The sequence below is a fragment of the Rhinolophus hipposideros genome (genome assembly GCF_964194185.1).
Source record: "Rhinolophus hipposideros genome assembly, chromosome: 5".
NCBI classification, from domain to species: Eukaryota; Metazoa; Chordata; class Mammalia; order Chiroptera; family Rhinolophidae; genus Rhinolophus; species Rhinolophus hipposideros.
This window is the reverse complement of record NC_138051.1, coordinates 28,365,152-28,389,602: the sequence shown is the minus strand read 5'-3', so window position 1 is coordinate 28,389,602 and position 24,451 is coordinate 28,365,152. Positions and strand designations below refer to the sequence as shown.

Here is a 24,451-nt window from a genome sequence, read left to right as displayed (position 1 = left end):
CCTCTGCCTGCCATAAACATTGGCACCGAGGACCCAGACTCAGAAGGACAGGACATTCCCAAAGAAAAGAGTTTTTCTTCTAAGTTGCTTTTAAAAATATATAGGTGTATATATTTTAAAACATTGCACCCGTTTTGGTGTGAGGGCGAAGGCGAATGAAAGAAGGTGAGCAGGAGGAGAGAGCACAGATGGCTTGGTGGTGGTGTGGTGTGGTGAGTTGTGGGAAGGAGGAGAGGGGGTCTGGTAGAGGTTGGGGGTGGGCAGAATGAAGACCCTGTTTTCCTCTTTTCATTTTGTTGTGGATGGAGAGAGAGAGAGAGAGAAAGGGGGTGGGGAGAGAAGCGAGACAGATGGCAGAGTGGAGAGGCAGCAGCCAGTGCCGGCACTGCCCAGCCTGGGCGGACCCAGCTCCCCCCACCCCCTGCCTGCCAGCTTTCCAAATGCCACCCTTCCCCCATCCTCCCCTCCCCCCACCCCCCAGCTTGGCACTGATCTCGGAGAGGGAGGGAGGGAGGCTGGGCAAAGAGCATCTGTTCCCTCCATTCTCCCAGCTCCATCGGCTGCCAACCTAGGGCCATCGTTTGCCTCCATCACCCCTCCGCCCGCCTGCCCGCCCGCCTACCCACCCAATCCCAAATGGGTGCTGGATCAGGTGCCGAATCTGGCTGCCTCCTCGGGTATACCCGTCACTGTGCATTGCTGTGTGTCTGCCACCGCTGCCTGGCACTCCTGGGGCCATGTGTGTGCATGTGTGTGTGTGTGCGCATGTACATGTACGCATAAGCGCTTGCTGTATGTGAGCCTCCTGGGCATGGGTGGGGGTTGGCACTGCGGTTGCCAGTCTAGTGTCCAAGCAGAAGGACAGGGGTGGAGTGGAAGAAGAAGGGGAGAGTTTGTGGCCTGGGAGGGCAGGAGAGGGTGCATGAGCTGCTTCATGCTGCCAGCTTACAGGCGCTGGCACTACAGCTGCCACCCTTGTACCCGCGTAGATGGAAGGAGGTGAATGGGGAGGGGAGCAGCGGCAGGAGTCCTGGTGCTCTGGGAGGAAGGCTCGGTACCCAGGAGTCATTGGCATCACATCCATCAGGCTGGTGCTCCAAGCTGGGGCAGTGGAAACAGGGTCCCCAGGAGGCAGAGGGGAGGGGCGGGGATGTGTTGCTGATGCTGTGGTCCCTCTAGAGCTCAGCTCTGAGAAGCGGTGGGACTATGAGGTAGTGAGTCCTCTTCCAGTCTGAGAGTGTAGAGTGGTGGAGAGAGTAGCCAGGGAAGTGCCAAGAAAGCAGCGAAGAGTCAGGTGGAGGATTGTGCCACTTCTCCCCAGGGAGAGCTCGTTGGGGCTGGCAGTCCGGCCCTTTGTCAGAGCACTGAAGGAGAGGCAAGGGGACCCAGGTGAGGCGGGTGGGTGCTGGCACTGCCCAAGGAGCCGGACACAGGCTCTGGCATTGTGAGGAATGGGGGAGGATGGCAGTGGCTCTTGCCAATCTGGTTGAGAGGTGGTGCCAGGAGTGAAAAGGGAGGAGGCGAGGGGGGTGTGTGTGTGTGTGTTTGAGTTGTTTAGGAGAACAGACTTTTTTCTGCCAGGACCTCCTTACCGTTCCCTCTTAGGCATGAGAAGTGGCGCACCAGACCGAAAGAGGCATGAGGACACAAAGGAGGAAGTGCGCCATTGCCAAGACCCCAAGGAAGAAGGATGGAGAGGCTGGCAGTCCTGCCTGGCCCCCAGCGTTTCCTGCTGAAGATGGCCAACTCCTCTTGCCTGGTGTGTATATGCTACTGCGCGGGCATAGTAGGGGAGGGAGAGGCTTGCTCGCTGAGCTGGGATCTAAAATGGGAAGGAAACCTTTCTGCGATCCCATTTGGACTCCACTCTAACAAGTGAGGTGTCTGATTTTCTCCCTAGGGCCTCCCTCTCCTTCCCTTCCCTCCACTCCACCCCTCTTTCATCTCTCTGTCACCACCTGGGTCCTACTGCTTGGCACCCAACCAACTAGATGCCGCCACACTTGGCAATGCTGCACTGGCACGTGAACATTGTTTCAGATCCTGGCACTGCGGCAAACCCAACGCCGCCAAACATGCTCACGCCCGCCACTTGGCGGCTGTGAGAGAGGGGGCGGCACACATTGGCATCCAGACATCAGGCAGAGCTCTGCGCTGCGGAGGGCGTAGCATCAGAGGATGTTCCCTCAGTGGGGCTGAGTCAGTACTGTCCAATCCGCCCCAGCTCCTCCTTCCTCCCAACTACACGGCCACGCGCCTACCCTCACAGCCCCCAAGACAGAGATTTAGATGGTGCCACCTTCGGCGTTTGAGCAGCTATTCCAAAGGAAGCTGGCGCACGGGGGACAGGGCTCAGGCGAGAGCCACAGCCAAGGCTTCAGGCCAGTGGACTATACACTTGTGGTCACAGTGGTCACAGTGGTCAGCAAGGATAGAAAAAATCCTAGGCAGGTGACATGAGATCCTGGAGAGAGGCCAGCCAGCTATGTTGTCACAGAGGTGGTGCCAGAAGAGATTGGAAGGGAAGAAGTAGGAAGAAAGAGAGACCCTCAGGCCTTGCTGTTGGGTGGTGGGGTGGTTTGTGCCTGTACGTATTTCATTCTGCCTTGTGCCTTGTGATTGGCTGAGCTGTGGTTGAGTTGAACCAGCTCTTTCTCCCCTGTTAAAAGGCCAGTATTCAATAACAGTCCTAGAAAGATGGAGCGGTGCTCTAGGTCTAAAGGTAGGCAGGTGTTAGGGAGACAAACGCACCCGGAGTTGTCCTTCCAGAAAGACTTGAAGGAGATTTTGTGTTTGGGGATTTCTCAATGGCACCCCACTTAGAGTTGGATACATTTCCATGTCTTTGAAATCCACCCTTGGAAGGGAAACCCCAGATCAGCAGTGAGCCCTGAGAGAGAGGAAGGTCCCCAGGAGCAGCATGCCAAGGTCTGCTGTGACACCAGCCCTGTGCTGAGGCAGTGCCATCGGTCTTCCCACAGAACTGGACCTTGGGCTTCCGTCTGGAGAACTTCCAGCAGGTTGGGCTCTCCTTGCTTCCTGGGTAGCCAGAGACTGAGGGGCAGTGACTAGGAAGATCTTTGGGCAGAAGAATTGGCTCTGAGTGAGGCCAAAGGAGGCTGGGTGGCTCTGATGCGGGATAGGACCTGCCCAGAGGTGAGTAAAGCTGCTGCCCGTTCTGGGCGGAACTGCTTGGAGCTGGGGGCGTTCTGATTTCAGCATCTCAAAGTGGAATGAAGTTTCCGAAGAAGCGAGGTTGTTTCCACAGCAGTGGGGAAAGCAGTGAGGCCATCAGCCAAGGGGGTGAGTGGACAATGTTTATAACTTTTCTCCTGTTCAAGAACAACCAACATAAACGGAAGACAGTCAGATTCCAAAATGTGGGAGGTGGGGGGATGTGAGGGTAATGACGAAGACCCTCTGAGGCGGTGCCAGGCCACTGTGTGGTAGCGCTGGGGCAGCAGGGCGGGGCCCTGGACGCTGGAGAGGTCGGGGCAGGGCACAGATGCAGATGGGAATGAGGAACCTAAATAGTGCTGCGGAGCACAGGCTCACCTCAGGAGGTTCTGATTCAGTGCGTCTGCGGTGTGGCCCAGGAATGTGCACTTTAAACAAGCACTCGGTGGCCCTGACGCAGGTGGACAAAACGAGAAACGCTGTTCTGAGAGATGGCAATCACCTTGTAGCACAGTGATCTCGTCGAGACTTCTCACGCCCTTTTCATCCTTCTTCCTCCTCAGCCATAGTCACATCCTCATGATGTCACGTGTGTGATATATTTGTTGTGGGATGTGTATGTGTGTTTTAGGTGGGGGCAGGAGGAAAACGGGGCGATCGTGAGGTCAAATCAGGCACATTTAACATGTGAGAACTATGCTTTCCATTGACAATAATTATCACAGAAGACGCCCTTAGGGAACACTTTCAAAATTCATTCTTCCTTTCACCCCAGATTCTGAGGGTTGGCTGCCCCGTGTTTGAAACCTCACCACTAAGAACCGCCGCGTTACGAGCCCTGTCAGGAAGTCGCTCTGTGGTCCAGATTGGTGTGGATTCTGTGGCTTGATACAGAATGGGTGCTAGTGACACTTCTCTCTGGAGGCAGGTCAGGGTCCCAGTAGTGGAAGCGGGGGAGCAGCGTGCAGGGCCGAGCAGGTCGCTGATGATGCTGTCCCGTGAGCACTGGTGGGCTACGCAGTACTGAGCCCAGCGCACGTCCTTCAGTTGAGAAGACGTGATGCAGGCTTGGGTATCGGAGCAACTAGATGTGAGGCAGTGCTGAGCTCCTGCTGGTTACTCATGTCAGTGCTTTAGCGATCGTTTGTGTAAGAGTGTGTGTATGGTTGGGTCAGATTATGTATGAGTCAGATCTTGGGTCACCTTTCCCCCTCACCTTCGTTCTGGTGCACTGATAATCAGCCTGCTTCCCCACTACCTTCTAGCCAGATACCTCTCCGTGGCTGGGGAGCGGCAAGAAACCCAGGCTCAGACTACTGACAGGGAATGATGCCATTTACCCCTTGCCTATCCTTTGTGGGGACAGCTGTCCCGGTCCTCTGTATGATGGAGAATGACGGGATGGGTTGTCACCCAATCATGTTCTTCCCATAAAGTGTAGTCTCTCCCTGGGGGATGTTCTCTGGGAATCACTGGCCATCTTTTCTCAAACTCGAGCCATGGCCTAGGTCTTCTACACGTCCTCTCCCTCACTTTTCTTTCATCTGACCTTTCCACAATGTATCCAAGCTGTAATCCTGTAGACCTTAAGGCTGGGTCTACACCTTTCCTTGTAGCAAGAGCTTCCTTGGTATTGGGGCATTTGTTCCTTACCCAGTCCTCTAGAAATGTCTCCTCTTGGCTTACAAGTGTCTCACTGTTGCTCCCCACTGGTGGTTTGAGCTTCCCACTGCAGCCTAAAGGGAAATGCTCCCCAGTACCTGGCCTTACCCCTGTGTTGCATATAAGTTTCCTCCTGATTTCTCTTCTACCTCCTTAGTGTCACACTCCAGAGGAATTTAAGGTCCTTTCCCCATGGATTAATGTCCACCATTTGGCCACCTTTCCTGATACTGGTTACACTTCCTTGTTTATAACTTTTCCTCCCTCCTGATGTATGAAGAAAATTGGTATGTATTGGAGGGTGTTTCTGCTAAGGGGAGTGTAGGTGATGGGTCTGGGGCGTGTTCCTTGTTCCGGTGTGCCCATGGGGCCGATCCCTGTTGGGATTTGTGTGTATTCCTGCCGCTCTCTATGCATGGTTCTGCGGCCGTCTTCTTGCGTTTCATTGGTGCCGTTATGTACAGAGCTCTGTACTTCACGTGTGAATGTCTACACGGGTGAATGAGTGCACCAGTGAATGTGTCCTAAACTAGATCAGGGTGGTAAAGCTTCGGGGAATCAGTGAACTGTTCTAGAAGCCCTACAAGTGGTTAAGGAACAAATAGAAGGAATTAAGCAGGTAGATCCTACCCTACCTGGAATAATTGGCCTTTTTGGTTCTTTTGCATATGTTTCTGTAAGTACACTCCAGGGGCTAGAGGTTCAGGAGAACAGATTTCATTTTGTGGCCCTATTGCAGACTCGGTCCCATGTGGCCACTAAGGCTTCAGATTTTCTCATATTTTACAGACTTTGATTTTTGTTCCTACTTGAGAATTGGGTATCTTAAGCCATCCCCACCCAGACTCTGATTTAGAGCAAAGATAGCCAAGATTATTTCCATCTCCTGCCTTTTGACGGCCAGTAGGGTGGACCGGAATGTGGATGTTTTAGGGCCCACGAATGTCAAAAACCCTAGGCCCTTGCCCCAAGCCGGGGAAGACCAATCTTAGGAGCCACCGACTCAGGCTCACTTGAAGGCTGTGGAGTGCTCTGTAAGGTAGAGGTTGCTGTGTCAGCACTTGAGTTGGGGTTAGTCCTCCACAGAAGCAGCCTGGGCGGCTGCGCGTTCACCTCCAGCATTCTGCACAGCCTTCTGCCAGCCAGGACAGCCCACTGTGCGTCTCTACAGCGGGAGTGTCTGAGGAAGGGGTGGGGGTAGGGGGCGTTGCCAGCCACGGAGAACAGGGAATGGCACACCCTCCAGAAGCATGTTGGTTGACCTGTCAGCAGTCAGCTTGGCCTTTCATCCCCCCAAATCACAGGGTTCCTGGTAAGTCAGTTGCTCCTGCCTACTGCTGTGAATGTCCCTGGCGTCTCCGGGCCAGGGTGTCTTATCCCGGTGGAAGGGAATGTGTTGGACGGCCAGAGGAGGAGGGATTGTTGGCTGTGGTAACTCCTGGTGAAAATATTCACGGTTCAAAAGAAAGCCAACCTATCCTGGCTGTAAATCCCTGAACTGCATGACACCACACCTCTAATCATCCCACGTCAGATGTTTGTCAAGGTTTTCTTTAAAACGTTTCCTCTTTTTCTATTTTTTTTTCAACTTTTATACATAAGTCACATTCCCAGAAAGCACAGAATGAAAAACCTTCTTTCTTCATACACATGCTGCTAAGAAAATAGTTTTATACACAGAATCTCAACAGGAGAGAGAAGAGGATAGGGAGGGAGGGGTCCAAGAGTGATGCTGAGAGCTGGCGGAAGATGACAGCAAGAGCAAGACCACAGTAGGGCAGTTTCTCTCCTCCTGCCTGCATTTGTAACTGGCATTTTTGGCATCATCAGAATTACCCCACCCCAGTTTGCTAGAGTTGGAGCTTTTAATTTTAGAGATGAACGCGAACAGAAGTGAGATTCACAGAACGTGTGGGGACTAGGGACAGCCACTTTCCCTCTCCCCTCCAATCTTTTCTGCACATAAGCCACTGCTTCTGTATTAACATGTTCACAGAGTAGAGTGACGGAGAGACCGGGAAATCTAAATCCAGGATTGGCTGAATTTGTGTGTGCATATGAAATGGAGAAGGGGAGTGGAAGATGCCTGAAGGGAGAAAGTCTGGAAGCCGACTTCCTTGTCACGGGGGTCTTAGGGGCAAGGGCAGTGGGAGAAACTGTCTGCAGGACTGGGAAAGTTTTGCAGGCTTTTCTTTGCTAAAATAAAACAGCTGCTTTTCCACCCTGTGCCCTTTTAGCTGGGCCTTGGGGTTGCCACACTTTCCAACTGATGCTTACAAAGACTATCAGGATAGAGGTGGGGCACCTCTCCCAGATCATTCCTCTTCTGTCGGTTCCCTTGCTGATATCACCCTATCCAAGGGGCACCTTGTGTTTCCATCATCTCCTTTGCCCACCCATCCCCCAACCGTCATCAGTCAGTGCCAGGACCCCATGGGCCTCATGACAGGTCCTAACTCTTTTGGGGGTGCCCCCAGCAGCTGCTGCTTACTGGAGGGGCTGGGCTGGGGGAGCAGAGGCCAGGTCAGAGAACAAGGGGGAAGAACACAGATGAGGAACAAGGGTCCCCAAAGACTTTAAGAAGTGACCAAAAATGTGAAGGTTTTGCTAGGAAGAGAAACAGGATTGGGGGTTTGTGAAAGAAGTGAGAAGAAATGGTGGTTAGCTATGAGAAAGGGAAGCATACCCAAGAGTCAGAAACCAAACTGCCCCATCTCCCCTTCCTCCTGGCACTGCCAAGACACTTTTGGTGACACTTAACTTACAGCTGGGAATAAGGAGGTTACCTATCCTGATACTCAATTCAGGGGGCAAGGAGGTGTCTCCCCAGTCTCCAGTCTCTTCTCCCCGTTACCAGCTCCCACCCAGGCTGGTCACAGCCAGGGCAAGGCTGCAGGGCTTTGTCTCCATGATCACTGTTCCCCTGGCAAAGACTGAAAGTCATTTGATCTTCCAAAGATGAGGTGGTTTAAAGAAACCTCTAAAATGGGACAGGGGTGACACAAACAGGGAAAAAACCACTTGTTTGATGGGAGAGTTTTCAGGATTTTTTTTTTCCTGTGTTTTCCAAGTTTATGTTTCTCTTTAGTTCATTCCTCTGGTCTCTCCATCTCTCTCCTGTGCACATGTGTGCGCGTGCTCTTTTTATTTGGTTGTGTGTGTCTCAGTTTGTTTTTTTTAAAGAACTTTGGATTTGCCGTTGGTGGGCAGCGCCGGTCCCGGAGGCTGGACCCCCTCATGGCAGGGCTGGGACAAGGGCCAGGCCCACGGCTGCTGAGAGGATCTCTTGTGTTTAAAGCCTTTGAGAATAAGTTACTGCAGTTCCCGGGGTGTAGGGTGGGGGTTGGCAGAGGGGTTCCTGGTGGCAGCATCCCCAGAGTCCAGACCATAGGGGGTCCCCTGTCAGGCAGGGAGGGCGGGGTCTGAGAATGAGGTGGGAGCACTCCCTCCACCCAACCGAAAGTTTGGTTAGTTTTGTGGGCTTGGGAGCCAACTCGGTATTTGGAAAGTTTGTGAGCGGTATGGCGCTCTAGACATCGGGGCAGGAAGGAGGTGGGGGAGTGGCAGTTTATTTTCCTTCCCCTTTCTTTGTCTGGGTTTTCTTTTTCCTCTCTTCTTCTTCTTTCTTTTTTTTTTTTTTGGTGTTTTCTCAGTCAGTGGAACAGCGTGGGAGAACATGTATTTGCGTGTGTGTTTATAAGAGTTGGGGGGTGACTGGGAATTCAGTGGGGAACAGGTTGTAGGAAGATGAACCAAGGACAGATTCTGTATACGGTAGGCAGGGCAGACATGAATGAATAATCAGGAGGACCAAGGAGGGGCAAGGAGTTGCAGAGGACATTGTGTCTGGGGAAGGGGGTGGGGAGGAGGCAGGACTCTGCTGGAGGTGGGGTGTGTGAAGCCCACTGAGGGTGGGAATTGAAAGATTCCCATGAGGTGGGCAGAGCCTAGGGTTGGGGTGGAGGGATTTGAGCTCCCACCAAACACCCCTTGGAGTAAGAGAGGGAGCCCTGAGGCCCTCCTCTCTCCCCGATCTTGGTTTATCTGTTTATAAAGCTAGAAGTGTAGAGGTAGTAGTAGTTTTAGGGTTGGAGTCCGTGTGAGGTAATCTTGCTTCCTCTTTGGCAAAAGCCACGGCACCTGCCGTGGTGGCAGTGGCGGCCTTGGTGACAGTAATGGGTGGGCCCCCTGGGGGCGGGGCCGCCTTGCGCCTGTGGGCCGAGGAGCGCAGGTGGGAGGCCAGGGCTTCACGCCCACTCAGCAGCACTTCACATGCCAGGCAGTGGTAGGTGCAGATGGGCACCCGCAGTGGCGGGGGCACAGAACCCCCGGAGCCCCGCCCAAAGAAGCAGAAGGATCTCTGATGAGCAGTGGCAGGGGCCTCCCCGTCAAACGCCATCTTGCACTGGCGGCACAGGTAGCGGTGGGTCACATCCACGGTGGAGATGCCAGTACTGCCAGTCAGCAGCTCATCGGCCTCCCCGGCCTCCCCCTCCCCTGGAGCAGGCAGTTCTGGAGGCTTCGGAGGTGCTGTGGCTGTGGGCTCAGGGGGCTGGGGCAGTGGCTGGAGGAGGGCATTGGGGAGCAGTCCAATGAGGGTCTGAGGTATCATGGGGTTCATGGGAAATAGCCCCTTCTTCATGCCATAAAGCTGTTGAAAGTAGGCCCCCTGTAACTGGGGGCCAAAGACAGCTGGCGGTGTGGCCCCCCCTGCAGGGGGTAATGGGAAGGGCAGGAATTGGCCCCCCAACAGGGCTGGGACAGTGGCCTTCAATGCTTTGAGGTTCTTGAGGGCGTCCGTGGAGGAGTTGGTGGGAGCTGCAATTGGTTTTCTCTCCCCAGAGACCTTGTCCCCAGAGGGCTCAGCAGGTGGGCCCGGGGCAGGGTCAGTGGTGCCTGCTGTGGAGGTGTTGGTTTGGTCGGGCACAGGTCTCTGAGGTAAGGGACAGCCTGGGCCAACAGTCTGGACCACAGTGGTAGCAGGCAGGACCGAAGTGGTGAGGCCACGGAGGCCTGAGGCTGCAGGGCCTGGGAAAACGAAGGGTGATGGATTAGCCCCTCCTGGCCCTCATCGGCCTCACACTCACCCACTCCCGCCACCTAGCCTCCGTACTCCCTTTCCTCCTCCGTCTTTCCCCCAAGAGCCTCAGACAAAGGAGGGCCAGAGGGGGAGACTGAAGATGGAAAGAGGCAAGAAGGAAAAGGGCACGTCAGAGGGAAATGCTCTCTGAAGTCCAACTCCTCCCAACCTCCCACTCACCTGAATTGAAAGGAGCTAAGCTGCTCAACGGGGGCTGGGTCAGAGCTGGGCCGGACAGAAGGACCGGGGCCAGGCGAGGCAGGGCTGGGGCAGCCCCAAGAGGCATAGAGGCAGGTGTGGTGGCAGGTGGGACCTTGGGAGTCGGGGGTGCCTCTGGCACAGGGGCCAAGTCATAGCACTTGCTTTCACTCTTCAGCTGGGCTCGGACCGCCTCCTTGAGCTTGGCCAGGTGCTGGCGGGAGAAGAGATGGCCTCGGCAGGAGACATAGAAATCATACTTGACATCACAGTAGGGGCAGTCTGTGCGCTGGGCTCCCAAGGGGCCCTCACTGCTGCCCCCAGTCCCGCCAACTGCTGCGCCCTGCAGTCTGGCCTTCTTTTCCTTGGCACGAGCATTCTGGAACCAGACCTGGATGACTCTCTTGGGCAGCCCAATCTCCTCCCCCAGCACCTCACACTCCTGCATGGTGGGGGTGCGGTAGGCTTCGTAGCAGGCTTTCATGATCTTCAGCTGCAGGCTGCTCATCTGGGTCCTGTAGCGTCGCTGCCCCATTCCATCGGGAACCCCGGCCCCACCTCCTGGTCCCCCACTAGTCCCTCCAGCTCCAGGGGACTCTGGTTCAGCCAAGCTGGAAGCAGATGAATCACTTAGATCGCCTGCAGATGGACTGCAGGCCTCACTCTCTGGAGAAGCTTTGGCGGGTTCTTCTGCGCCCTCGTCCTCACTGGGGGGAAGGGGAGGGAGGACAGGGAGAGGTGGCTCTGGTGTTGGGGTGGTAGCCTCTTTCCCAGATGGCAGGAAAGGCAGGGTCCCAGCAGCAGGGGTGACTGTCGGGTAAGGAAAAGCAGGTGCTTCTCTCTTTGGGGCCTCCCTCTCAGTCCCATCATCCACCTTGCCCAACAACAGGTTGAACTTGGGAAAGGGTGCAGGGGTGGGTGTGAGCGGGGGCTTGACTGCAGGAGTGGGCACTCCCCCAGGGGTGCTTCGAAACTGGCCTTTCCTCTCCCGGGCCCTGGTGTTCTGGAACCAGACCTGCACCACGCGCTTCTTGAGCCCCACCTCCTCGGAGATACAGTCAAGCATCTTGCGTGTGGGGTTGGAGTCCTGCATGTACCAGCGGTACAGGATCTCTAGCTGCTCGGGCAGGATGGTGGTGCGCAGGCGCTTGTCCCTGGGGGGCTCGCCCTCCCCTCCACCCCCTGCTTCACTGCCTGTGGGGGACAGGCTGCCGTCCTCGTGCTTCCGTTTGAGCGGTGGCCCTGGCACTGACGGAGTACCTGCCACCGGGGGGTTCCGCTCCCCATACGTCAGCAAGGGCAGATCCAGGAGGTGGGGGGCAGCGCTGGGCTGCACAGATGGCAGGAAATGTAGTCGGCGGTGACTGGTCAGCAGGTCCTGGCTGGGGAAAGACGTGGCGCACTGGTCACAGGCGTGGACAGGAGAAGGCGAGACAGGAGCCCTCCCTTCAGGCTCTTTGCCTCCCGCCTTGGATGCCTCTGCCGGGTCCAGTTCTGCCCGGTCCGCAGCTTCTGGTGATGGGCCCTCAGGCCCTGCGGGGGCTTCCAGGCCCTGCTCCTCCTCTGCCTCTTCTTCCTCTAACTCTTCTTCCTCTTCCCCTCGCTCTGCCTCTTCCTCCTCCTCGGGGGGCTGGTCGTCATAGCATTTCTTGAGGTGTCGCACCAACTCAAAAACACAGGAGAAGGTGGCATGGCAGCGCCTGCAGCTGGAGACTCCCCCAGTGCCCCCTGTGGTTGGCACAGAGCCGCCCTCGCTGGCATTTTTGCGTGCTTTCTGGCGGGCATTCTGGAACCACACCACCACCACACGGCTAGCCAGGCCCAAGAGACTTGCGAGCCGCTCCACCTCTCCATCCTTGGGGTAGGCACTCGTTTCAAAGAAAGACTGCAGGGCTTGGGTCTGGAACTCTGTGAACTTGGTTCTGGAGAAGCGGCGGCCCGCAGGCACTAGGGCAGGAAGATTCCCTCTGGAGCTTTCTTCCTCCTCAGGCGGCCAGCGTCCTCCTGCCCGGCCTCGCTCCTCGGGGGGACAGGCTCCCCCTGCCTCAGGCTCTGGCACCAGGAAGGGTGGACCCAGTTGGGGAGCAGGTGAATCTAGAGACCCATCAGGAGGTTTGGGGGGCTCTGCGGGGGCTGGGTAAAGGCTATCATAGCTCTTTCGAAACTGAGCAGCATAACGACTTAGGGCCTCAAAGGGCAGAAAGCGGCGGTGGACATGCTCCTCGTGTGTCTTGAGGATGAGCATATTGGAGAAGAGTTTCCCGCAGGCCCCGCAGGCCAACTTGTCCCCACCCCCCAGGGCCTCCGGTGGGGGTGGGGTCAGAGGAGGGGGCACAGCCTGCTTCCCTTCGTTGTATTGGATCACCAGCTCAAAGCCGAAGTTTTCTAGAAGGGCTTTGGCCGCGGTACGGGCTGCCTCGTTGGGCGTTGGTTGCGGAGGTGAGGCTGGCCCTGCCTCTGTTCCTTCTTCAGCCATGGCCGGCTGCTCCCACTCCCGCTCAGCCAGCTCAGCCAGCTCAGCCTTTGGGGGCGGGGGTGGGGGAGGAGGGGTGGCCGCGGGCAGGGACAGCAAGGGCGCAGGCCCAGCCAGTGCCAGTTTAGGCCCCACCTTGAGGTCATGGAGGTAGAAGGGCAGGAGCAGCTGCTGCTGCTGGAGCTTAAGTAGGGATTCGGGCACCAGAGGGAAGGGGGGCAGGACGGGTGGGGTGAAGAGAGGGGCTGGAAATCGGTGCAGGTCCAAGGGAGGGGGAGGAGGGGTCAGGAAGGGCAATCCAGATATGAAGCCGCTGGGGTCGGGACCCTTCTTCTCAGTGCCCACCTCCGCCTCGGTCTCGCCTTCTTTGGGCTCTTCTTGGCTGCGCTCTGGTCCCTCAGCCTTCGTGTCGGTCTTGGCCCCCCGAGAGCGAGTCTGGTGTAGAACCGAGCGCATGTGGATCTCCAGGGTGGAGCTCTGGTTGTAGGAGACTCGGCAGACGGTGCATTTAAAGGGCTTGTCTGTGGCAGCAGCGCTGGCAGGCGCCGTGCCAGCCTCTCCCCGGGCAGGGCCCGAGGGGTCAATGGCAGCCTTCTTCATCTTGTGCAGGTGGGAGACGGAGTTATAATGGACCAGGAGGATATTCTTCTGCGTGAAGGACTCCTTGCACACAGTGCACTTATAGGGCCGGGCAGGGTCCAGAAACTTGTCCAGCGCAAAGTTGGTGGTCTTCCGATAGGTCAGAGGGTGGCGAGAGTCAGCCGGAGCTGGCTCTGCAGGGCGGGGCTCCCCAACACGCCCCTCTTCCTCCTCAGCCATGGGGGGTGGAGGAGCCATTTCTTCAGCTTGGGCATCAGGCCGAGGGGCTGGAGATGGGGCTGGAGAGGGGGGTTGGTCAGGGCTTCCTGTGGGCTTGTCTGGGGCCTCAGCTGAGGGCGGGGAAGGCTCAGGAAGAGGATCGGGACTGGCTTCTGGGGTCAGAAGAGGGCCTTCTAGGGGAGAGAAGGGTTTGCAATGAGAAGGGAACGTTGTTTAGGTCGACACCACCCACTCGTTATCTAGGGCAAGTGGTCCTTGCCTCGGGTGCCTTCAGACCGTCTTGGTCTGTGGAGCCCAGGTCCCCTTTCCTGCCACCTTGGGAGGTTTGCCATCCCCTTCCATACCTGCTGCCTGGTCTCTGCTGGGTACAGGCTCTGGCCTGGGAGCCAGGGGCTCTGGGCCATCCCCCAGGGGGCTCAGAGTGGGCCCGGGCAGCACTTTGGTTGTCAATGTCATCTCTACAGTTGTGGCCTGTAATGGAAGAAATCCCAATGACTTCCCCCCAACCCAGCCACCCGCCCCTGTCCTCTGGTTACGCCTCTGCCTGTGCTCGGCCCTTTCCATGGTTGTAGCCTCGTCTCTGGACAAACCTCCCACCTAATGTCTGTTTTCCCCACGGAGCAGAAAACAGATCTCCTTTCTCGCAGCCCGGACCAGCTGTTGAACAGCTCTTCTCAGGACCTAATAGAAGTTAAAGAAATGCTTAGCTTCTTCGTAGGCAAGCAAGGCAGCAAGATAAGCTCCACTCTGAGGTTCCCTCCAACTCTAAAACCCACCTTTCCATCTGTGAAATGCTGTTTCCTTCCCCAGTGCACACACTTGCACATAGCCCAGCCTCTGGCTCCCCTCCTGCCCGGCCCTGCCAGGGCCTTCGGGATGGGTCCTCCCACAGCCTGGACTCACCACGAGCAGCAGCTTCTCCACACACTCAGGCACCACGTTATGAAGGTGGCTCAGGTGGAAGTGCAGGGCCGGCCGGCCCACCAGCTGCTCCTGGCACAGGGGGCACCTGTACTTGGGCTGCACTGCATGCTGGGAGAGTGCGTGAGCCCTCACCTGCTCAGACTCTGGGCTCAGGAAGCTGCAGTATGGACAGCAGTATACCTACGGGCACATGGGTAGTGGAGGGGGTATCAGGGAAGTGTGGGACCCACCATCCCTCAGCCTTTGGGCTCCTGGGCACAGCACAATGCCCCACTCCCCATTTAGGAAGAGGGAGCCCAATAGCGAGGCGCCCCCATGCACCCAGCCACAGTCCTGAAAGCTGGCTCCTTCCCCGTCCCCAGGGGCTGGAACAAAGGCCTACGCCAGGCTGCTGTCCTGCCTCTTTCATCCCTCTCCCGCCATCCTGGCCTGTCTTGCTTCCCTTGGTCTGTCCTTCCTGGTCTCTGCTACCCTACTCAGTTCTCCAGCTGACAGCGTGGCCCTGTACCTATCTCCCTTGGATTTAGTTTTCTTACCCACCCCCACACTGCCTGTATCTTCTCCCTGAAACGGCTCCCCTGCCCTCTCCCATTTCCTGGACCCAGAGCCCTCTCGTCCCTGCCCACTCTGCCTCCCCAAGGTCCCTGAACTAAGTGTCTCAAGTAGGGGCCCTCCCTACCTGTTTGCTCAGAAGCCAGCTCATTCTCCCTTAGAGGCTCACCAGCTCCCACTTTTCTTTTCCTTCCTTGTTTTTCTTCCTTCCTTTCTTAATATAAACAAATGCCATAGCTCCCCCAGTGGCTCTGGAAAATTCTGGCCTGGCTCTGTTGGTGCATTCCCGCCCACACCTCTGGAGGGTGGGGCTGTGGAGCCTGGGGTGGGGTTGAGGAGGCCCCTCTGTTTCTGCCTTAGTCACCTGACTGCCTGACCTCCAGCCTGCATTTGTCTCCCTGGCTCACTTCCTCTCCTGCTCCCTGCGCCATGGGTCCAGGCCCACGTGCCAGGGAGGGGATGGCCATAAAGGAAAGGTATCCAGATGCTCATCTGAATGCACCTGGGCCTAGGAGCAGACATCTGCAGTAGGTCTGTTGGGACAGGAATTAGGAAGAAAGGAAGCTGAGGACACAAGCCATGACTGCAGCAGTTTGCAGGAAGGCAATCATAATAAATACTGCATATTGCAGTCAGTTTAGAGAGCTGTGAGGTACAGGATGGTACCAAAGGCTGGGAGTCCTTTCAGAATCAACAGTTTCAGGCCACAAAGCTGAACTACTTCTGGGGCCTGCCTAGGTCAGGCACAGGCCTGAGTCCTGGAGACGGAGATTTTCAGGGCTTGCCGTCGTGTGAATCATCTGGGTTGGTGCCTCTGCCCCCAGGAAGGAGATGCCAGGATGGTTCCATCCAGGCTCAGGGCTTTCTGTAGGAGATGAACATCCATGTCTAGCTGTCTTTCTGCCCCTAACAGGAATAAAGACCTGGGCGGCCGCTAGTTTGCTGTTTTTGCCTTCCTCTACTTTTTTTTTAAACTTTCCTCCCCTCTTCCCTCTACCTACCTCCAAATCTTTCCTGTCCTTAGTACAGTTTCTCTCATCACCTTTCCCTCAAATGCCTGTCATCTCCCTCTATATTCCGCCCCTGCGGGCCAGCTCTGCCCCGTGTTGGTGCTGCACATATGTAAGTGGACCTAGGTAGAATTTCTTAAATGTGTTCTGAGTGAAATAAGTCGCAAGCGTGACAAAATTAGGTCTACCTTTGGTCTGAAATCTGTCTGTAAAGCTCTGCTGATTAGAATGTCAGCCTTTAGCATATGAGCAGATCTCAGTAAAACTAGACCCCCCTCAGCTCTTCCCAGTTACCCCAGTTCTGACCGTGGTCTGGTTGGCACTGTCTCTGGGAGGCCCAGTCTTGCTTTCTGCCTCTTCAGAAGCTGAAGATGAAAGGAGAGGAGATTAAGAGACGCTGACAGCCCTCCTTCTTCCTTTCACAGACGGCCAGCCCTTAAGATGACCTGATTTGTAGCCGAGCTTCCCCAGGGCTGGGCTCTGGGGAAAGGGAGAAATCTCAGGAAAGTACAGAGCAATACTGAGTACAGTGAGGGAAGACTTGGCAAAGCTGACCCCACGTTAGCGGGATGGCCAGGTTTGGGTTCTCAGAGAACAGAAGCTCCTAGCCTTCTGTGGCTCTTGCCTCCTTTCCCTCTGATGAGCCCTTTCTTTGAAGCACTTTGGCTCGTCTACCACAGGAGGCCTTGCTGGGCGTCTGGATCAATGCAAGGCCTCATTAGCCTCTCAGAACATATGAGGACTGGCGAGCGGGGAGGGCGAGGGACGGAGGGCGACGGACCAGATGACCAACTCACCCAGTTGTTCCGTCTTGGTCTGGGCATCTTTCTCAGAGGTGGGGTGCTCTGCTACAGGGGTGACAGGAGCCTTTCCTGTGTAGAACGAGGGGTGAGTCAGCTTACAGGGGTGAAGTGTCAGGAAAGGGAAGACAAAGGTCGTGGAAAGCAGGACAAGCAGCTACACAATGAAGGAGAAAATGGACGGATGGATTAACAGGCAAGGGAGGACAAAAGGAAATACAGAGGATGTCGGCCTTAGAAATCATCTCTGTGAGTCCAGCCCCTGTTACTTAAAGATGAGCAAGTGAGTCCAACAGTAGGTGCCAGGTATAGGACCAAACTCGGCCCCCTGTCCTGACTGATCCTGGAAGCGAGGAGCCCAGAGATGTGGAGGGCGGGGTGCCAAAGAAGGAAGATGAGGTTGAATGGAAGCAGCTTCGGTGAGCAGGTGAGCAGGACGCGGCAGGTCTAACTGGGAGAGGAGATTACCGCTCAAGTAAGAATTGACAGACGTGTAGGAATTTATTTTCGGTGGCGGCCTAATTAAAGTGTTAAAGTTCCTTAACTCCATTCAGCCCTGCGCCAGGATCGTTAGCTATTGATCTGGGCCCCTCCGGCACTTAACTCCAGCCAGCGTATTGGCAATTCAATTAGCGCCAGTCAGTGCTGCTTGTTCCTGGCTCCTGCTGCCCGTGCCCACCCTCGCCCACCACTGGCCTCTGTGTAGCCCGGACGCCCCTGCCCACCCCTCACATCTCTGTCAGGGACCTTCTGCACCCTCTGGATCAATGGCACCTGGTGGGTTCTTCCCAGTTTCTGCTGGTACAACCTGAGCTGCCTACGGAGGACTCTCATGAAGACCTCCTAGGAGACAGGAAGGGGCCGGGGAGCTGCCAGGGGTCTTCGCCTCCCTTCTGCCTCAGGCCCTGCCCAGAACTCGCATCAGCATCCCACATTCCTGGCCCATTCTTTTCTATCTTGCTGCCTCTCCTTTCTGACCAGCTTCTGTCCCCCACCCACTTGACATTACTAGGACACTGTCACTGTTCGGAATCACTGGGTGATTCCTCTTCACCTCTTCCTGTTCTGTTCTCCACCAGCAAAGTCCTGCCCTTCTCTGTCCCTCCTCCCTCCAAGCCTCTTCACTGCGCAGCCCTGCTGTTCCAGAAATCCAGTTCTGTCACCCCTTACAGCTCCTTCCCACTTGCTGGTGAGTGCCCACAGATCATTCCTCCTTCCTTCTAGCACTTTCTCATCAGCCCCCGGTTCCCCAGCCAGCTGCCCTCCCTGCCCAGCCCCTTCCCTCCAGTCTCCTCCCTCACCAGGAGTCCGGAGCTGCCCATGGCTGAAGCTCAGGATGCTGTGAAGAGCTGAGAGCCCTTCCTCGGCCGCTGGGCCACTCTGGAGCAGCTGCAGGCGCCTCTGGGCCTGGGCATCTCGGTGGGCTGGTGCTCGCAGGTGCTGCAGCACGGCCAGGCGGGAGGGCGCCTCCCAGGCACAGAGCAGGCAGCGGAACAGCCCCAGCTCTGCCCCTGCCGTTGCCCCCTCCATCTCCAGCAGAAACTGGAAAGAAGGACAGAGGCTGCTCAGGCCCAGAAGGAACAGACATCTCCAGATCTCGGGGGAGTCTTTTGCTTCTCCCCCATGGGAACCTGACCAGCAGCACCCGCTTCCCACCCAGCCCTTCCACCCTCCAGCCTCTTTCCCCTTCCCTAAGGCCATCTGAGTATTGCTGCTTTTCCTCTGCAATCTCCTCTTCCTCCTAACAATCCTAGACTCCCTTTTAGTTTGTGAATGAAATCTGGTTCCGTTGTCAAACTTCTGGCGACAAGATGGACTGAGCAGAGGCAGACCGCTCCCTCCAGCTGCAAACCCTGAGAAGCTGAATAAAGGCTTGGATTCACTTTGTCAGAGTCCACCGTCCTTTGGTCTCTTTCTCCACGTCCGTCTCGAAGCTATTTATTACCCCGGGGCACGTGGGCCTTTTTCTCCAGCTCTGCCCCCTGGGTTCCCCATCCCTGTCCCGCTCTGCATCTCCACCCTGTCTCCACTTCCCTCTCTGCGCGGCCCTGCCGCCCCTCTCACCTTATAGACCTGGCTATTTTCTTCATGGGCTGCGCCCCGGGCATGCAGCTGCATCTTCTCCTTGCTGTTGGACTCAAAGTCACAGATATTGCAGCGCAGGTGCAGGGTGGGGACAGACCCATAAGGAGTCCCATCTCCCAGGGGCACAGGGGGGAGGGTGCCTGTGGCCCCACCCCCCTCCCTCAGGTGGGCTGCCAGCTGGTATTTCTGAGCATGTTTGTCAGTCTTGAGGTGGAGCTGGAAGTTGGCCTTGAGCTGGGTGCCATAGCAGCAGAGCTTGCAGCGGTGGGTGTCACCGGCCACCTCCTTCCACTCGGCCTCGGGGAGGCTACGGCTCACCCTGCAGTGGTACAGCAGCAGCTCCAGGTTGTCCGTGCTGAAGGCCTGGCACACGAGGCAGCGGAAAACCTTCAGGCATGGGCTGTCTTCTGGGGGCGGCGAGGTGGGCAGGCCATCAGACAAGGAGCCCAGGAGCTGACTTTGAGGCAGGTGGGCGTCCGGGGAGAGGCTGCCAGGGGCTAGGGGAGAAAGACAGATTAGAGGCCTGAGGAAAGCGGGGCACGGTCTGTCCGGTCTGTAGGAACGTAGGTGGCAGGTAAATGAGGACAGTGCTGAGGGCGCTGGGATCACCTAAGTGGGCAGCTGGGCCTGGGGCATGAGCAGAGAAGAGACTTTGGCCCTGAGAGGAGGCAGAGGGAGCTTACCAGGTGCGGGGAACTTGCGGGCAGGTGCTCCAAGGTGGTGGAAGCCATTGAGAAGCAGCTGGGCTTCCAGGGGCTTGTCTGGCCTCAGCCCGGGGCCAGGCAAGGGAGCCTGGGGCTGCCCTAGGGCCTGGGGCCCGAAGTACTGGAAGAGTTCAGGGGGGGTGGCGGGGGCAGCCCCTGCTGGGGGAGTGGGGCCTGGCCCCACAAGCCCAGGTGGCAGGCCCAGCGGCAGCCCCTGGTGGAGCATGAGGACATTCTGCATGTGCTTCTCCGAGGTCATGTGGATGCGCAGGTTGCGCGAGATGTTGGTCTCGTAGCTGCACACCTTGCACTGCCAGGATGATTTGGTCTTGGGCTCCTTGTCCCCTGCAGAGGGCGGGAGCGACGCCTCTGGGGAGCTTCCCTGCCCACCGGGCCCCGCCTGGAAGCCCTGAAGGTTGGCCAGGTGTTTGTCAGACTGCATATGGATGCTGAGATTGCCCTTGGTGGTGGTGGAGTAGTTGCAGACATCGCAGCGGTAGGGCTTGTAGCCACAGTTGTAGCTCTCTCCGCGGGCGAGGCGGGGGTGGGCCCCCCCGGCACTGCAGTAGCTGCAGTGACTGTTGCTCTCGGGGTGCTTCTCCCGCATGTGCACATCCAGGGTCTGCTGGTACTTGTAGTGCCAGTTGCACTTGGGACATTTGAGCGTCTTGCAGGAGTTGCGCGAGTGGAGCAGAGACATGTGGCTGGACAGGCTGAGGCCCTGGAAGGCTGCAGGGGCTGGGGTGTAGTCGTCGGCTAGGCGATAGGGCTGAGGTGGGTCACTGGGGTCTTCAGGGGAGCCCACTGGGGCGGGGAGAGTGCCCCCCTCCTTGGAGGTGGGTGAGCTTTGGTTGAGTGGGGGGCAGAGCCCTCCATCCTCTTCTTGCCCCTCAGGGAACCAATCTGGCCCTGCCTCGCCTGCTGCCGTTGGCAATTCTTTGGCTTGGGTTGGGCTCGGGTCCCAGGCGGCTGGGGTTGTGGGTGGGGAGGGCGGACTGAGGGCCATGATTTCTTCTGTGGGCAGGACAAGAGCCTGGGCTTCTGCCTCAGGGGGGCCGTCCTCAGTCAGGGCTACATTCGCCTCAAGGTTCACTGTGCTGCTGTCAACGGGGATTTCTAAAGGGGAGTGAGCAGGCTGTTTTGGTTCTAGGAAGCTTAGGAGGGCCATGCAGCCCTCGTCCCCCTCCTGGAGCACGGCTGGGTTGCCCAGCAGGCCCTGGTGTTGAACAGGGGTTAGCTTCACCCCATGAAACTGTGTGTGACCCATAAAGGCCTGCGGCCGGCTGAAACCCAGGCGGCACAGGAGGCAGAGCCAGAACAGTGCCCTGTGGTCGCCCCCCCTGCTCCCCGTGGGGCCATCTTTGGGATCTCCGGGTGGGTTTGGAGCCAGCTGGTAGCTCCAGAAGGCTCCATCCCTTTCCTCACAGGCGGCCGGAGATGGCGCTGAGGTATCATGGGACAGAATTTGGTCAGAAGAGCTAAAGCCTTGGATTGGGTCAAAGCCATGTTGGATGTGAAGGGCAGTGAGGTGTGCGGGGGGCAGGTGGGGTAGGCTGGGCTCTTCCTTGACACCCGCCTTGCCCCAGGGGAAGCCCTTTGGTAACAGAAGTTCACTGCCACCTGGCAGCTTGGCTACTAGGCAGGCCTCACTGCCAGCTGTGAATAAATGGTTGCTTAGGTCCACAGGAGGGAGCTCTCCTCCTTCCTCCTCCTGCTCCTGGTCGTCTTCCACCCCCAGGTCCTTTGGTGGGAAGCCACCACAGCCGGCCTCTCCTTGGGGCTCCCCAATCTCCTTTGGTGGGACGAGGCCACAGCCCGACTCCAGGGGCTGTCCCCCTGGTTCTGAGGGCCTCATGCTCTCAGAGGTGGAGGGGGCAGCAGGGGGATCTTTGGTGACAGGATCAGAGGGGGTGCCAGGGGAGGAGGTGTCCGGAGGCGGGGACGGGGCATTGTGCCCAGGGGAGGGGGTGGTGCCAGCGGTAGAGGATGAATTAAGGGTGGCCATGGCAGACGAAGGAATGCTGGGGGTTCATTTCAGCGTGACAGCCAGTACCCTGCCGGGGAAACAGAGAGAGTGGTGCTGTCAGGCCGCAGGGCAGACGTCAGCCAGGCAGTTGACCCTCCGGATCCTCCAGTTCCACCCTCCACCCTGAGCACCAGACTCAGGTATCCATTTGCTAACTTGAAGCTTCACTTGGTGTCTAACAAGCTTCAAACTTAACACGTCCAAAATGAGAACTCTTTATTTTTCCCCTGAATTCATTCTCCCCCATCTTTCCTATCTCAGAATTTGGTACCACTATTTATCTGGTTGCTGCTAGGCTAAAAACCTAAAAGTTTTCTCTTGCACCCACCCATATGCAATTCAGCAGCAACCTCTCAAATGTGTGTCGCGTCCCTTCATTTATCTTCATCTCCACCAGCACCATCCGGTCCCAAGCCATTGTCATCTCTTTAACTCTCGATTATGAAAACTGGCAAACATGTCAAAGTAGACCTATGAATATAAGGCACCACCCTCAACAGTCACCAGCTCACGGCCAATCTTGTTTCATCTGTTCCTCACCCACTCCCCTCTTTCCCTGTATTGTTTTAAAGCAAATTTCAGGCCTCATAAAGAATTGTCTTTTAAAATGTAAATCATACTATGTTCTGCTTTAAACCCCAAACTCCTTTCCCCATCCGCATAAGGGCCTATCGGACCAGCCGCCAACCCGCCTGCACCGTCTCCGCCCTCCGCCTGGCTGGCTGGCTGCAGCGCACTGGCCTTCTTTCCGTTCCTCAAACACACCAAGACCATTCCTACCTCCTACCTTACAGCCTTGCCCAGGCTGATCAATGCCTGGAATGCTCTCCCCCCAGACCTCTGCCTGTGGCTCCTCATTCAGGTCTCCCGCCTCTTTCCAAAGAGAAGCTTTCCCTCTCCACAGAAGCTAAACAGCCCCACAGGTGACTTTCGCAGAGATTTAAACCTGCCTGATATTTCCTGGTTTACTGGTTTCTCCCTCCTAACGTAGAAGGTAAGTTCCATGAGAGCAGGAACTCTCTGCTTTGTTTATTGCTCTGTCATCAGCACTGACAGCGATGCCTGCTACAGCGTCAGTAATGTCTGTTGAATGAAGGAGCTCTGGCAAAGACCTGTAGATTTTCAAAGCCCTGAAGAGGAAATTTCCCTAAGTCAAGGTCCTCTTGACAGAGAGGCGACAGTGAAATTGCCATTGGCCTGTAGGCACCATGTTGCTTACAGATGCTTTCCAGACCCATCTCTGGTCACCAGCATGTGGAATTGGTGGGAGCTTCCCTGGCCAATTGAAAGACAACAGCCTTCATGTGATTAGCCTCCTCCCCAGAGAGAGAAAAGGTAAATAATAGTAATAATATTACTAACAGCTATTAAGGTATATATACCATGGTTGGTCCTGGCACTGTGATAAATGCTTTACATTAATTTTCTCATTTAATCTCACAACAACCTTATTTTATAGATTAGGCAGCCAAAAATCAGAGAGGTTGAGTGAGCTGCTGATGGTCACACAGCTCCAAGGTGGTGAAACTAGAAAAGGGTTGGTGGGACAGAGCTATACCCTAAATCGTGGCCTGGGCTCCTCCATCCGGTCAGACTGTCCTTTAGACACAGTACAGGCAAAATGGACCTCCACAGGTCGAGAAATCAGGATTCCTGGGCTCCCTCTAGCTGACTAGAAGTACCAAGCCTTCCACACTGCTCCCAACATTTTTATCTTGACCGCCATCCTTCAAACTCCCCAACTCCCCGTGCCTCACCATCCCATACTTCTCCCAATGTCCCAAGTCCCCTATAACCTCTCCAATTATTAGAGATACCAGCAGATCTCTAATAATTAAACTTTCAGTGCTCAGGCCAGAGTGCTTCAGGGAAAGGATGAGGGGTATGGCCTCTCCTTTCGGCTACTTCTAACCATCACCTCCAGATTCCTTGACTGGGAATGGGTCCTTGGCCTGGCCCCATCCAGCCTGCATGCCCCATTCCCACTTCCCTTCTCCTCCGGGTGGGCTAGCCAGGCGTGAAGTCAAACCTTTGAGGAGCTCGCAATGGGGCTGGATCAGCATGCTAATGAAAATGCAAATCAGCACCTGGGCCAGGGGTGAAGGGGATTGGTGGGGTAGGGGGGTGGAGAACTAAAAGGGAAGTAAAGGAATTAGATGGAGGGGAGTCTACCCTAGATGAGCAGAAAGCAGCAGCCCTGAAGTTGTGGGAGAAAGGATTTCTATGGAATCCTTGGTGGTGATGGGGGGTGGGGATAATTAAGTATGCTTGTTTGTGAGGGTCTGACCTTCCCCTGTCACCCCCACAGTGGGGCCCACCTTGAATGGACTGTCCCTGTGGCTGAGGGCTGAACTGGGTAGGTGCTCACCCTCCGACATCACACCGACCAGCTCCTTCTCCCTGGCTCCTCACAACTCTACATCAAACTTCAGAGGAGGGCTAGGAAGACCTAAGCCCCAAATCTCCTCCAAAGCTGTTACTTCCCAGGATTGGAAAAAAAAAAAGAAACACAGCTGATTCATAGCTAGAAACCAAAGGAGCTTAGCTTTGGGCTAGCCTGTGGGTGAGATGCAGACGGCTGAGGGTAGGTCGGCAGCTGTTTAAAATTGCAAATCTTTTCCCCACCTCCCAACCTACCCCTCCTCCTCTTTAGGAAAGAATTTCAATTGCAAATTTATCTCTGCCTCAGTGCACCCCCAACTCCCCTTGCCCCCTCCTTTTTCTCACTGCTTCTCCCATCACCCACTATTTATTACAAACCTTTAACTGCAGCAATTATTTTTTTCACTTTTTTCCCTCCATTTCCCTCCTCTGCAGTCTGTTCTTTCTTCCCTCTCTGAATCTCTGTGTCCCTTTCTTTGCCCTTCCTACCTTGAACTCAGTTTTCATCTCTCTAGAGATAATGCAGAACCAGACGACAGGCCAAAAAGTCACCCCCCAC

The 24,451-nt window shown here is 56.2% G+C and overlaps 2 protein-coding genes across 8 annotated transcripts in view; one reads left to right on the top strand and one right to left on the bottom strand.

The window, feature by feature from the left end:
* The first annotated feature begins 546 nt into the window (after window positions 1–546).
* Window positions 547–24,451, top strand: part of THTPA (thiamine triphosphatase) — a 40,812-nt gene continuing 16,907 nt past the window's right edge. Inside the window, exons 1-3 of one of the 5 annotated variants that reach the window (XM_081048117.1) lie at window positions 547–677; window positions 1,606–1,759; window positions 2,982–3,156. The gene's annotated coding sequence lies outside the window, so the exon portion shown is untranslated. Of the gene's footprint in view, window positions 678–1,279; window positions 1,390–1,605; window positions 1,760–2,981; window positions 3,304–24,451 lie in introns of those variants that run through there. The other 4 variants (XM_081048115.1, XM_081048116.1, XM_081048119.1 and 1 more) reach the window with 4 other exon arrangements.
* ZFHX2 (zinc finger homeobox 2) overlaps window positions 6,099–24,451 on the bottom strand; it is a 31,943-nt gene continuing 13,590 nt past the window's right edge. For all 3 annotated transcript variants that reach the window (XM_081048104.1, XM_081048106.1, XM_081048105.1), the window contains exons 2-10: window positions 19,464–21,538; window positions 18,760–19,277; window positions 17,997–18,237; window positions 16,693–16,767; window positions 16,202–16,260; window positions 14,313–14,513; window positions 13,754–13,880; window positions 10,100–13,582; window positions 6,099–9,867 (exon numbers count right to left, since the gene is read on the bottom strand). In XM_081048104.1, coding sequence (XP_080904230.1) covers window positions 8,888–9,867; window positions 10,100–13,582; window positions 13,754–13,880; window positions 14,313–14,513; window positions 16,202–16,260; window positions 16,693–16,767; window positions 17,997–18,237; window positions 18,760–19,277; window positions 19,464–21,489 — 7,710 coding nt within the window. In that variant the 5' untranslated portion in view covers window positions 21,490–21,538 and the 3' untranslated portion in view covers window positions 6,099–8,887. The remainder of the gene's footprint in view (window positions 9,868–10,099; window positions 13,583–13,753; window positions 13,881–14,312; window positions 14,514–16,201; window positions 16,261–16,692; window positions 16,768–17,996; window positions 18,238–18,759; window positions 19,278–19,463; window positions 21,539–24,451) is intronic.